Source organism: Octodon degus, unplaced genomic scaffold, assembly GCF_000260255.1.
Source record: "Octodon degus isolate 3935 unplaced genomic scaffold, OctDeg1.0 scaffold00124, whole genome shotgun sequence".
NCBI lineage: Eukaryota > Metazoa > Chordata > Mammalia > Rodentia > Octodontidae > Octodon > Octodon degus.
In genome coordinates this window covers 2692287-2706351 of record NW_004524700.1, presented here as the reverse complement: position 1 = coordinate 2706351, position 14065 = coordinate 2692287, and the positions used below count along the sequence as shown (strand labels likewise).

The 14065-nt window shown below is 40.2% G+C and overlaps 1 protein-coding gene across 1 annotated transcript; it reads left to right on the top strand.

Annotated features, from left to right (window-relative positions):
* The first annotated feature begins 836 nt into the window (after positions 1-836).
* On the top strand, positions 837-12691 carry Cdo1 (cysteine dioxygenase type 1). The gene is made up of 5 exons (XM_004640593.2): positions 837-1217; positions 4011-4088; positions 6854-7008; positions 10798-10967; positions 11981-12691. The coding sequence occupies exons 1-5, from the start codon at positions 1048-1050 to the stop codon at positions 12008-12010; spliced, it is 603 nt and encodes a 200-aa protein (XP_004640650.1). The 5' UTR covers positions 837-1047; the 3' UTR covers positions 12011-12691.
* Positions 12692-14065: the final 1374 nt, after the last annotated feature.

Genomic DNA, 14065 nt, shown 5'->3' with positions numbered 1-14065 from the left:
TATTTTTAGTGAGAAGGGATCCATAGTTGCATTTCAAATTACCTTATAAATTATCTCTTACACCCCCCCCCAAAGCCACCTTATCAACAGCAGAAACATTAGGTTCTTCACACTGCATCTTCCTGGTGTTCTTAGGTAGACTCTCGCTAAGAGGTCCCAGGCTGGCCTCGAACTCCTGATCCCCCTCCTTAGGCTCTTGTAGTGCTGAGATTACAGGCGTATACTACCATTCCCGACTCTGGGTGCTTCTTTCAGACAACGTTTGATTTTTAAAGCCATACCTGGAAGCCACAGCTTTCCATTGTTACATTAGTCTTACCAGAACCCCGACTTTCTTGTTAAAATGGACTTAACACTATTGTGCAAAACCCTTCATTTTTGTTTGGTCTTGGGTATATTATCATAGTTCCTATCCATTGTGTAGGCTGGGGCTGGACTTCCCTCTTCAATCGCCTAGGACTCTTTAGGACTCCTTGCTTCTATTTGAAAAACAAACAAACAAACAAACAAAAAAGGTGGGTTTCCTGCCCTTTCTTCCCCACAGTCCCGCAGAATCCTGATTCTACCCTCGAGTCCCCGCCCTGCGACCCCCACCCGGGAAGTGGCCACAAGAGCCGCAGGGATGGGCCGCGGGACCCGTCCTCCAAGGCAGGGGGAGCCGGCTTGGGAGCCAGAAGAGCATGGGGCGGCAGACCATGCCCCGCGCCGGGCTGTGCCGGGAGCCGTCCCCGCCTCTGCCGCCCAGCTCAGGTGGCTGTGCGCTCGCTCCACCCCGCGAGGACCGTTGGTACATTCCAGCTGCCTCCGAGACTTTAAAAAGGGCCCAGGAGGCGAATTTTGCAGATTTGGTGCAGCTGGAGCGCACGGCTGTTTTTCTAGAAGCACGGAGCTCCCGAGGGGCGGGCGTCGGGGCGGCTCTGTGCGGGACTTCTTCAGCTTCGGGTCTCCAGTCCTTGTGGGGTTTGCTTGGATTTCTGCCGGGGGCCCTCGCCCGCGCCTCTGCTCAGCCAGCTCTTGGGCCTGGGCCGGCTGGGAGACCCGCGCAGGATGGAGCAGACCGAGGTGCTGAAGCCACGGACGCTGGCCGAGCTTATCAGCTTGCTGCACCAGCTCTTCGCTGGCGACGAGGTCAACGTGGAGGAGGTGCAGGCCGTCCTGGAAGCCTACGACAGCGACCCTGCCGAATGGGCGATGTACGCCAAGTTCGATCAGTACAGGTGAGAGCGCTCTGGCCTCAGCACCAAGCCGCGCCGACTGGGGAGCCCGGGGTCCACGCTCTGCACCCCGGCTCTGGGTCGTGGGGCTGGCGCCGCGCGCGATGGGCTCCCGGGATTCTGCTTGGAGAAAGTGGATCCTGCTGTCGCTGCTGCGCAGACACTGCACGCAGGAGGGCCGGGGCGGGCTAGGAGACCACCGTGCGGCTACGAGGTTTTTTCCTTCCCCCTTGCCTTCAAACTCCTCCGCTGAAACCACGCGATGCTCCCCCTTCAGGAGCAACGTCCCCCTCCCCGGAGCGATGACCGACCACAAAGTTGGAGGTGCACAGAGACCCCGGCAGCCGGAAGAACCAGGCTCCTACCCCCCTGATTCCAAGGGAGAAATGCATCTCAGCTATCCAGAAAGAGTGGGGGTGGGGTGGGTGACAGAATTCCCCGACTTCAGTTCTCCAGCACTGTGCTCTGGTGCCAGCCACCAGGCACCTTAAAAAGCCATTTTCCCCCGTGTATATTAGCGTGTTAATTTTGTCAACTGCTACTATTCAGTTTCTGCTGCTTGCACTTCCAAACCAGTTCGCCCTCCTCAGCTGTGGGTTTATTTAAATTCCCTATCAGCTTTCGCAAATTAAGCACATATCAGCCTTTTCTGTCTCCAAACCACTGGTTCACTCCTCAATCTCTAAGGTCCATGGATCTGTACCCAGAAAATCACTCTACTATTTTTTAATTTGTGATGTGGCTTTTGGAATTTTTTGAGGGTTCCTCTCGGCTCAGTTCCTGGGCAAGTCCTCCACCTATCAGTAAAGAATCAGAATCTAGTATTTGAATTTTGCCTGCATTTGCTGCAGATAAATGAGAACTTATTATGGGCTATGTATTCCTTCCAGTCACTTTACACATAACCAGATGCCATTCTTCTCCCTGTCTTACAAGCAGGGTTGGTTGGCAAATGGGAAATGAAGTGCCTGGATAAATTGTGCAAGGGCTCATTTCTATCAGAGTGCAATAAGCCTAATTGTTCTAGAGCCCATATTCCAAATCACCATTGAACTTCCTCTGGACTTATGACGTGTAATAGTTTCATTACAATATATATCTGACTAGATGTAGTATTGGCTAAGTGAAATTAATTAACCAGGATAGATTGTAACCAAGCTTAATTTTTGGAATGAGAACCTTTTGAAATGCAGCCAATGGGTCCAGGAAGATGGCTTAGTGGAATAAGCACTTAACTGGCAAGCACAAAGGCTTGAGTTCAATCCCTGGTTCCACCAAAAAAAAAAAAAAAAAAGAAAGAAAGAAAAGAAATGCAGCCAAGTGAGCAGCACAATTCAGTAAGATAATAGGATACTCTGCATGGACAGTTGGGCGAATAGGGAGTGAGGAAAATGGAAGAGCAGAAGTTGTACCGAATGTATCAGATCCACTGATCTGTGACCTTGGAGGGGGCAGTGGCAAGGAGGGTGCGCAACATTGAAGAACCAATATGGAATATGTTCCACAGAACGTGTCTGGCTGGTGTGGCCCAGATAGTCAATTGTCTGGAAGAGGTGACCCTAAGACTGGCAAAGAAGTAAGACCCTGGGGTAGGAGCCCAGTTTACTGTGAATTTCTGGCTGTGTAACAAGTAACAAAGGGAGGACTGACAGCTTCAAGTGTTTACTAAATAATTCCCTCAAGGACTGCTCTGCCAGTAGCTGGCCCTGAGCCTGAGAGAGGGGGCAGGAGAGGACAGGAAAGGCAGATGGAACAAGAGGTAACAGATGCCCAGCGAATGGACCCCACCAGAAAGGCGGCAAGATCCCTTCCTGAAAAACAACAGTATCAGCCATGTGCATCTCTTTTTGCTCTCTTCTTTTGTTTAGAGTGAAGAATTGTCTTGGGCCACATACTATCTAGCTAGCTAGCTAATTAGCTGGCTGGCTAGCTAGCTAGCTACATAATAAGTAACAAAGTTTCCTTTCTTGAATATTTTTATTATAATAGTTTTTTAAAAACAGGGTAAAAAGAAAAGGACTACCAGTTGAATACCATAATTATCAAATTTTGCTAATTAGATGGTAACACTATTACTGATTGGACCAACAACAACTTTAAAGTTGAGTACTCCCCACCCTGTATATAGTTGCAGTGTGGTTGTGATAGCTGTTGTGGGTTTTGTTTTGTTTTGTTTTGTTTTTTGCCAGTTATTGATTTGTCTTGTTTAGTGCTCTTTGCAATGAAGCCTTTGTTCTGGTACTTAGGTCAACCCCCACCTTACTTTTGAAGAACTTTTCATTTTAAGTGCTTTTGAATGTGGTTTGTGTCTGGACTTAGCAGTGAAGCTACAGAGAATTCTAGAACAGATATTTAATGAAACCTTGTTCCTCCAGTTGTGTTCAGCCACAAGGAAGAAAAGAACCCATGACAACGGTTGTATTCTACAATGGAGCACTTGTATGCTTTGCAAATACCTTCTATCTTAAACTTTTTAAAATCACTTAGATACCGACAAAGAAGTCCAGAATTTGGTTTTGGGGATGCTGTTCCTTGTTATCTTTTTCCCACCATAAGCCAAAACTGAGATGATTCAAAATGTAGAAAGGTCCTGTGGTCTTCAGGGACCAGCGACCCAAAACAAAACCAAAAAAATGTAGAACGGTCAAAACTCAACTGTGAAGAATCATTTTCATGTGTGCAGAATTGCTTGGTGGTAGAACTGTTAACATGTGCGGCGCTTTTGTAAGGCTTATTTTTCCTAAACCTTATCTCAGCAGTGCATTGTGAACTCCTGAATGCATTCTTTTCTTTCAGGTATACCCGAAATCTTGTGGATCGAGGAAATGGGAAGTTTAACCTGATGATTCTGTGCTGGGGGGAAGGGCATGGCAGGTAATATAATCATTCAAGACATTTCGTTAGCGCCTTTGGCCCACGTACTGCCAGGCTAGCCACTAATTTTGCAAAGACTAACAGATCGCATTTCAGAATACTAATTCACTCTGTCCTTCAATGCCAACACATTTGCCATAGGAATTAGCATAGGGGGTTCAGGCACATAGCATGTATATTAAAACCAGTTCCCCCAAAAGGTAGTAAATCAAATGACCTTAGTCACCTTAACTGAACGTCTGTCTTCAGTGGAGTTAAACTTTTTATAAAATTGTGTTTAAACCTGACCTTTGTGGTGTTTGAGAAGTGTAAACAATTGTGGGATCAAAGACCAAATCAGATTTGGAGCTAGAAAATCATTTCACAACTCAGAGGATTTCTTCCTACTTCAAGCTAATTATTTAGCTTTTCTTTCTTTTTCTTTTTTACCGTGAAAGCAGCATAAACTAATACTGACTCTTTTAAGTTGATTGTGTTTCTTTAGTCTGTGGGTTTGCCAGTCATATTGTCGATTGAATATCATTATCTTTTAAAATAGATTCTCTCCAGTTTGTGAGGATGATAGAGAACAGCACGGTAGTCCTTTGCTATTTCGAAGTTTGAATTTCGCGGACTCTCTGTTTTGCGGGTTTTCAAAAAATATTAATCTAAACTATTTATCATGGATTTTTCACTATATTATGGGATTTTGCAGTACCATATGGTGTGTGTGTGTGTATATATATATATATATATATATATGTTAAAATTACATAAGCTTATGAGTTCAAAAAATGGTTAAGGACAGTAGAAGTGTTTTTGAAAGTGTGGGAAAGGTTTATAAAGCCCTAAAAATATATAAATACTAAAATATAATGTTGCTACTTCACTGATGTTCAGTTACCTCAGGAGTGTCTGGAACGTGACCTCCACTGGTCACTGGTGTGGGACTGTTGTGATCCACAGCTGTCTTTGATGGGAAAAAGGACAAATGAATTTTTAAGGCTTTAGAAAGTTAACTCTATTGAGTTTGCTTATTTACTCATATGGAATGAGTTATATTTATTCACTGAATATTATTTATGAACCTATTAATCAAGCATAGGCCTAGGCTCTGGGGACTTAGGAAACAAGTTTTGGTAATACATATACAGGTTAATAGAATTCAACATTTGAAATAGACACTAAAAACATACAGGTTCAGTGTTGCGCTGTGTTGCATTGTGTTTTGAGACAGGGTCTCACTCTATACTCAAGGCTGGCCTTGAACTTGCAACAAGCCTCCTGCCTCAGCCTCCTAAGTGCTGGGATTGCAGAGTGTGCATTGTGCCTTCCCTATGCAGGTCTATATGTTTGAATCATCCTTATAGCCATTACTAATTCATATACTTAAATACTGCTCGTTCTAAGATCAAACACAACTTAGTCTCTCCACCAGTATTAGGAGATAACCACAGAATGGCTACTCTAAATCTCTAGATATTAGCATTTTATATAATGTACAGTATAATTTAAGGGGGATAACATGTATACACATCTCCTCCATCCTCCGAAAGAGAAGAAAAAGGTATTATGGATGAAAAAAACACAAAACACTAAATAATATACTAATTGATCTCAGGGCATACAATTATAAAGATGATTATCTTTATTCTTTTTAAATTTTCTCTATTATTATATTATTGTTATATTTGTTGTTTTGCTATATGGTGCTTGGAATCAAACCCAGGGCCTCAAATACTAGACAAACACTATCATTTCTAAGATATACTCCAAATTGAATTCTAACTCAGGTTGAGTGAGCTACTGAAAACTACCCATTCTATTTATTTTTGGTTTTTGGCAGAACTGGGAATTGAACTCAGGCCCTTGTGCTTGCCGGGGAAGTGCTTGTTCCACTGAGCCATTTCCCCAGCCCCTCCTTCCCCCCACCCCAACCAGGGATTGAACTCAGGCCCTTGTGCTTGTCAGGGAAGCACTTATTCTACTGAGCCTTCTCCATGGCCCCCTAAAAGCTATATTTTGAAGGAGATAAAAAGTTGCTGGTTTTATTACCAAATGAGTAATATGACAACATTTTAATTTTTTAAAAATTTATTTATTGGATACAGGTTCTCACTATGCAGTTCAGAGTCATAGTGATCCCCCTGTCTTAGCCTCTCCAGCACTGGCATTATAGGTGTGTGTCACCACACCTGGTTTCAAGGCAGGAATGGTATGTAATACCAGGGATCTACCTTGGTCCTTATGCTTGCCAGGTAAATGCTTAGACTGTTGAGCTATCTCCCCAGCCTGACAACATTTTAAAAACTGACTACTTATTACTATAGGCCACATCTGAACTGTGCCCTGTTTCAGTATGATATCAGATACTTATTGCCCCAGCTACTTAAGTTAAGGCAGGAGATAGCAAGTCCAAGGCCAGCCTAAGCAGCATAGTGTGATCTTTCCTCAAAATAAGGGACTGAGTATGTAAGTTAAGAGCAGAATGCTTTCCTAGGGTGCACAATGTCCTGGGTCCATTTCCCAGTGCCAGCAATTAAAAAAAACAAAGAAAAAAAAAAAAAAAAAGGAAGGACCTGTTGTCTCATATTCCTTGATACAGATGACATTTTATTACTTCACCTTGACCAATGTTAAGTTGTGGATTGATGGCATTTTAAAAGACCTTCTGAAATGGATTTGGGCCTGGAAGATGTGCTCTGGCCAGTGTGTAGGTATCAGCTCAGGACAGACTGGATACTGGACCAACTGCTGAGTTCCCTTGTCATTTTGTGTATTAATAGCAGTATTCATGATCACACGGATTCCCACTGCTTTCTGAAAATGTTGCAAGGAAATCTGAAGGAGACCTTATTTGCCTGGCCTGACAAAAAGTCCAATGAGATGACCAAGAAGTCTGAAAGAACCTTGAGAGAAAACCAGTGTGCCTACATCAATGGTAACGTCCTGTCCTTTCTGTGCGCTTGAGTGGGAAAAACTGAAATCTTTTCTGAAATAGTGATTGTTTGCACATGTGAGTGGAGCCTAACATGGAGTCATGATTTAACATACTTGGGAAGTGACCTAAACACAGTGGGTTTTGTTTTTCAAGGTTTTGAATCTTGGTTGGAATAGTTTATTTAAAACATGTATGCAGGATAGCATCCAACAAAAAGTCATTTACCTGCCAAAATTTAGAGCAGTCATCTTAGAAGATGAATTTATATTAGGTAGACTCAACAAAAAAGATCAGACTGAAAATAGTCTGTTTCTTATTTTAAAGAAAAAAAAAGTAAAGGTAACAATAAAACAGGGTTTCAAAACAGGTTGATAGGAGAGTTACAATAATGAATATGTTGTATATTATTGCCTTCATAGTAGTTATTCAGAGGACAAAATATAGGTGTACTATCTTGTTTAAACAATATTAGCACAAATCTTTCTTTTCAATGAATTAAGGGAAACTAGCTGCATAACTCTCTTGCGTATAAATATATTTATTTCTTGGAAATAGTCTTTATGTTAGAGAACGTAAGGAAATGTTCTGGAAGTGATTAAGAATATAAGCAAGTCCCTGTTTTCCTAAAATGAATATAGCATGACTAAATGACTTTCCTTATGGGAAATTTCACAAAATATGTTACAGGGCAGTGATTTATAAGTATTTTAGTAAGAATTCATTCTTTCTCCTGAATGTGGTGTGGGAAAACTAAATGGTCCTCAGGAGAGGCAGTGATTTAGCTTTTGTATTCCCAAAATGAATAGTAGCTTTCCCTAAAACATGAAGAAAATTAAATACTTTGTGTGAGGTTACTCAGCTTTTGAGTAACAGCCAAGATTTGAACCCAAGTAATTTGGTTCCAAAACACCTTCTCTTAATTACAATGTAATCTCCTTATATAAGATAAAGCATTACAGATTTTTCTGGCAGTGCCTGTTCTTCCTTTATGTATCTTAAAGTCTGGTGTTAGTCTTGAGATTTGACTTAAATTGGTCCCATCATTAGGTTAAGAATCTTACAAAAGTCAGTTTTATGGGAAGCTTTTTTCCCTCTGTCCATATAACACAAAGCTTAGATTTCTATGTAGTAAAAACTCATAATTCTTTCTAAAAAATAGTTGAGAGTTGCCATACATGAGGTATACCAACTTTACAAGAACAAGGTTGTTGCCTATACCACATACAATAAGGACTGAAGCTTTACAAACTAGTTCTTTTCAGTTAGAGTCAGTGTGAGATCAGCTACTGGAAGGGAGTGATACAGGCTAAGGACAAGACTGCAGTAGGTGTGCTGTGATAGGTGTGCAGACCCCGATGGTGGGCACTCACCAAGGAGAGCACCCTGATTTCTTTTTCAACAGAATCTGGAAATGTTAGTTCTTATTTATGTGAATCTTTGCTAATCTGCAAAATATAAAGCAAGATGTACTAAAATATTTTTGTAGACCAATTATCCAAATAACATAAACCCCACAAATTTTCAATCTCTGATATTTATAGATCCAGATTAAGGGTGTAGATGGAAAGTGATCAGAAGAAAGATGTGTTGAGTCTAGAACATGAGTGAAAGTACAGTGCTTGGAGAGTAGAAACTTCAGGAAGGGGGTCAGAAGGAAGGGGAGAAGCAAGAAGGGCTTGGATGGACTTAGCAGGAGAGGCAAGCAAGAGAAGTGAGCATCTGGGCTGCTGAGGCCACCTATGTTCAGCATGGGATATAGGAGAGGAGAGAAATGGAGCAAGTATGTCAAGTTTGGACAAAAAGCAATTGTACAAAAAGTCCATAGAGCATGAGTATAACCAGCCTTCATAAATATCACTAAGAAAGACTCAGGATTGCTGTGATTGAGGGTACACTATGCACATAAAGGAAAAAGAGGCAAAGATCAAAATATAATAATGATGTTGCCAGGATTAACAGTAAGGCTCATACGTGCCTCGGGCTTAAAGGACGAATGCCTTGTGTTTGCAGTTTTTGCTTGCAAGATTGCCCCCCACAGATTGGATGGTGTGAATACATACAGTTGAAACAGAAATTATTTTTATAAAGGACAGTCTGTTCTTAGGAATGTTGAACATTTGTGCAAAATTATCTGTAAGCCAATACATTATAAAACTGAACTATAGAATCAAAATATTTGCTGGTCTGGGAATCAGTTCTACTTTTCAAAACAAGGAAGACTGAAAATCTGTAGAGTTGTCATATATTTAAATGTAGCCTTGCAAGTCACTTTTTGAACCTCAGTCTTCCACTTCTAGACTTTGTTCTTCTAAAAAAACAAAAAACCTCTATGTTCAACTCCTGCACCTTGATTGGTCATTCAGCTGAATATGGGTGGTGACGTGGCAGACATCTTCTGTCAGAACTGTGGTCTTCTTGCCTTCTCGTATCCACTGTTCAGGTGTAAAGCCCAGTGTCCTTCTCATTCTTACACATTCCTATGAACTCTACTTGTCTTTCTAGGAATGTTTGGAATCTTTTTGATGTTTTCATTCCATCCACAGTGTTGCGGAGTTTCACAGTGTTGTATTCTGCTTGATGACTCCTTCACTGGGCTGGGTTCTCAGTAGAGTCTTCAACTCTAGACATTTGCATGCCTCAAAAAAAATATATTCATATTCTCAGGTTATTGCTCATGGTGGTGGTGTTTCTGAAACTATAATTGTTAAGGTATTAAAATTCTGAATTCTCCAATTTTTCCCCTTCCCTCTTTTTATTGAGTCCCCTGCAGCTTTTTTCTGCTCACCCTTCTATTTGAGTATTTAGTTCTAAAAGCTCTTATTTTTTGGACTTTGCTTGGCACTTTACCTCTCAAAGGACATTCACGATGGGCTTTTTAAAGCCTTCTAAATAGCGTCTGTTTCAAGTTGCCTTTTGCAGTTTACTCTGGGCTGTTCTCTGTGCTACAGGCTAGCTCCAGTGTTAATAGCCTTGGCTACATTGTAATGTGTAAAGCTAGGGACAAAAAAGTTAATTCCTAGCTCTGAACACAGGTTTGGGACTTGTCAGTAGATTTCACTTTATCTGGTGAAGACCTTTCCTTGAGGAACTTCCAGTGACAGGCTCTTTAGGGCATTTTGTTTGAGCAATACTATTCCTTGAAAAGTTGTTTGCATCTCCTGACTTAAAGAAAAGAATCCTGTTTGGCACCTGGATGGTGAGAAAAGTCTCATTGTTTTACTGTGTAAATTTTTACTTAATGCACCTCTTTTTCCTCTGCAGTTCACTGGTCTCCAGTTCATTGATTGTACTCCATGTAGAGAACAGATCCCAGTCTTCTCAGGGACAAGGCAGGGAAAATTGGTGAAAGGGATTTGCTTCTTCTCAAATGGTCTTCCAATCAGTTAGTGTATTTTAGCTCTCTCTTCACTCTTCCTTTGTGGCACTGCCAGTTGCTGAGCTAATTGAGAGTTTTAAGATACAAACCACACATTACTTCCTGGTTTTCCCCACAAATGGCTTAAGATTTCACTGTCCCTCCTTTTCAAAGCCATCCTCTTTGGAGCTTTCACAATTTTGTTAATCTTTTCTCTTTTCCTATTTTCTTTGTATGTCAGTGTCTTTTTAAAATTCTGTTATTGCACCTGGAAGGAGCATGCGCATCACTTACTATGGCAACTAGAAGTTCTAATTTCTGCTAGTTCCATATGCCTCAGTATTTATTCAAGATAACAGATGATTAACAAAATGTTTGCCCTCAGCTACCATCTAAGCTCCTGCAGCTTTTCTTCCCTTTCTGGTATTCTTCAGATTCCATTGGCTTACATCGCGTAGAGAATGTCAGCCACACAGAACCTGCTGTGAGCCTTCACCTGTACAGCCCACCTTTTGATACATGCCATGCTTTTGATCAAAGGACAGGACATAAAAACAAAGTCACCATGACGTTCCACAGCAAATTTGGAATCAGGACTCCTTTTGTAAGTCTAACTTTTCCTCTGGCTTTAAATGTCTTTATGGATTGACAGTATTATGCTGTATGTACTAATATTGTTTTAAATATTTGAATTGTAAGTTAAGCATTCTTGAAGAATGAGATGAACTTTAACCTTACGGAAAGATCTACTATATCTAAACTGTTTCTCAAACTTTGAAGACTATCTTCAAATTAGATCTTTAAAAAATTAAATTAGATGCAGAGAATTATTCCTTGAGAAATTTTGAATTTGTATATTCATGCTCATTCTTAAAATGTTTTCTCTTCCTTTGGGAATAAGAATAGAATCTGTGTTGTTTGATAGAAATGCTATTGCAATGGTTAATTTTCTGGGACAATACAAGTATGCGTAGTTAGCCTTTGTAAAGTTTAGATTCTTTTGGTGAAACCAGCCTGCTTGATTGCTTTTTCTCTGAGCCAAAAAGCTATTTAGACCACAGATAAGTGAGATAGTACTAAACTAGTGTCATTTGTGTGCATTGTGCATGTGTGTCTATTGTGAGTGTGTGTGTGGTGGCCTTGTGCACAATAGGCAGTTGCTCTACTGATGAGCCAGGCTCCCAGTTGGCCCCTTTTTCTTCTTGAAGAACAAGCATTTGCACTTAAATAAAATCAGGCAACCAATTAACACTAATGTGGTATGGCTGTCTTCTGCATCTGATGAGATAAATTGGCTCTGGGGAGGAATGGCCTTTCTTTAGTCTTTGGAATGTCCAGAAAGAGTACTTTAAAAGAGAGACTGAAAACAGTTGCTTTGAATCTTAATGAAATCACAGCCTTGGAGCGGAGCAAGGGTAGAATTTTCTCATGTTCTTTCCTCTTTGTGTCTTTGTCTCCCACATTCTGAGGTCTAAGAGATATTCTTATCACTGGAACAAAACAAATTTGCCATAGTCAAGTTTTCCTTAGGCTGCCAGAAAAGCAAGACTACTTTGAACAAGCAAGGATGCCTTGTACAAGGATTCTTACACAGCTTTCTCTTTTCCTCTTTTACAGCCAACTTCAGGTTCACTGGAGAACAACTAAGGAGCACCCAATTCTGCAGGGTTTTGCTTTAAGGTCTGCTGAATATTTTTGCTTTGGACCAGAAGGCCTTCCACTGTTTGATGTCCAGTAATACACTTAAATAAGCCAATGCTTAGATCTACTCTAAGGCAGATATTAATGATAAAGCATTAATGATCAAATAGTGCCCCGAACTACTATTGAAGAAAATTTCCATTAAAAAACTCTTGAAATTTTAAAGACCTAATCAAGTGCTTTCCAGGTTCTATCCTGTAATTCCACTGCAACCATAGTAGGAGTTTGAAGGTGGTTGGGGAGGGGGGGGTTGTAAGCTTTGAAAATACTTTGGTCTCTGAGATATCATTTGCAATAAGTACAAACAAGAATCCAGATGCCAGCTGTCTACTTTGTTATCTGGAGGACTAGATGTAGATGTTTTCAATATACTTTGTAAACTCTTAATAATTGAGAATTTTTTGATCTTTGGATTTTATTTTTTCAATGTTTTACAACTTCCTTTTCTATAGGTAATAGAAAGACTTAAGACCATTTTTCTCTAAAGGGCAGAGAACTTACTTTAAAATGTAGTGTACCCAAGCCTACAACAAACCAAAACCTGTATCTAATGTGTCCCATTGTCATAGTTTTTATACTGCTTCCCAGTTTGCCAAATAATTTTAATAAAATTTGATTTGAACACAATTTGAAGTCATCTTTTTGAAAATCTTTGTATAAGTCATTGTTTCTTAGATTTAGAGTTCCAAAAGCACTGTGGAAGATACTTTATCATGTAAGACTGAGAGAATCAAAAAACTACATTCAAAAACAGGTTACCAGCCTGAGCATGTGGCTTCATTATACTTAGCATACACATTACCCTTCCAGGCTTCATGTATGTTCACTAATTGGCCACAGATGCCAACCCAGGATTTCTGGAACTAGCATGGCTCATAAGCATGGTCAGTGTTGCCTGAACATTGTGTTGTATGTGTTTGAATGTGAATTGGTTTCCAGTATTTAAAAATTGGAGTTTTGAATTTGGATTTTCATCCGAGGATAGAACACTTACCTAGTATATACAAGGCCTTGAATTTTATCTTCAGCCCATAAAATGGGGGAAATTTTTAAGGAAGAAGGTAAATATTTCAAGCTTCTTGAAAATTTGAAGTATCTGAAAATACCAGGCCTACATTACATTTTCATTGTCATCAGCAAGACCAAGGTCTGCCTCTCAAAGGGGCCACCTCTCCTGTCTGGTACAGCACCTGCATAGCCTCTTTATGTTACCTGCAGATCCCACATATACATTTGAGTTCGCTGCCTGCATTAATAAGCAGTTTTCTTAGAAATAACTTGTTATCTCATGGTATTTTCTCTGGAAACTTCATTATAAAGTAGTCTTTTACAAATAATTCCTAGTTGTGTCATTTATATTATTTTATAGAATTAATTACAAATTAGTTTTTTCCCATCTTTGAAAAGGACACTAACATTTATTGAATGCTTACTACATAGTAGACCATTGTCACAAGTTGTTCAGTTCTAAGTTCTAAAAAGCAGACTTCATGAATCAAATACTATTGGTTTCCCACAGCTACTATGTTACCACATGTTTAAGTGGCTTAAATCAGTGCAGATTTGCTACCCAGCAGCTCTGAGGTCAGAAGTCTTGACAGTTCCACAGTGCTAAAACCAGCATGTTATAAAGGCTGTGTTCCTCTCTGGGTAGATCTGTTTTCCTGTGCCTTGGTCTCCCAGCCTGCTGGTTGACCTCTTCCTTTAACTTTAAAGATGGCAGTGGCAGGTTGACTTCTTCAACATCTCATCATTCTTTTTTTTTTTACATAATTTTATTGAGACACAATTAGCAATGTCACAGTTTCAAAACTGATTGCTAGCACAGTTTCAATAATTAATACGTTGCATATTGTTGTCTTAGTGGTTATTCATTGTACAAGATGCAGACATGATATCCTGTTCACAAACACTTTTAAACAAATCTCTCTATTCATTGAATTAAGAGAATGCAGCTGTATATCTGTCCTATTTTGAATATACAGATACAAAATGGTTGTT

Coding starts and splice junctions, on each gene's coding strand:
- Cdo1 (XM_004640593.2), top strand. CDS start 1,048: ATGGAGCAGACCGAGGTGCTGAAGCCACGGACGCTGGCCGAGCTTATC. Junction 7,009..10,797: donor CCAGTGTGCCTACATCAATG/GTAACGTCCTGT, acceptor GGTATTCTTCAG/ATTCCATTGGCTTACATCGC. Junction 10,968..11,980: donor TTGGAATCAGGACTCCTTTT/GTAAGTCTAACT, acceptor CCTCTTTTACAG/CCAACTTCAGGTTCACTGGA.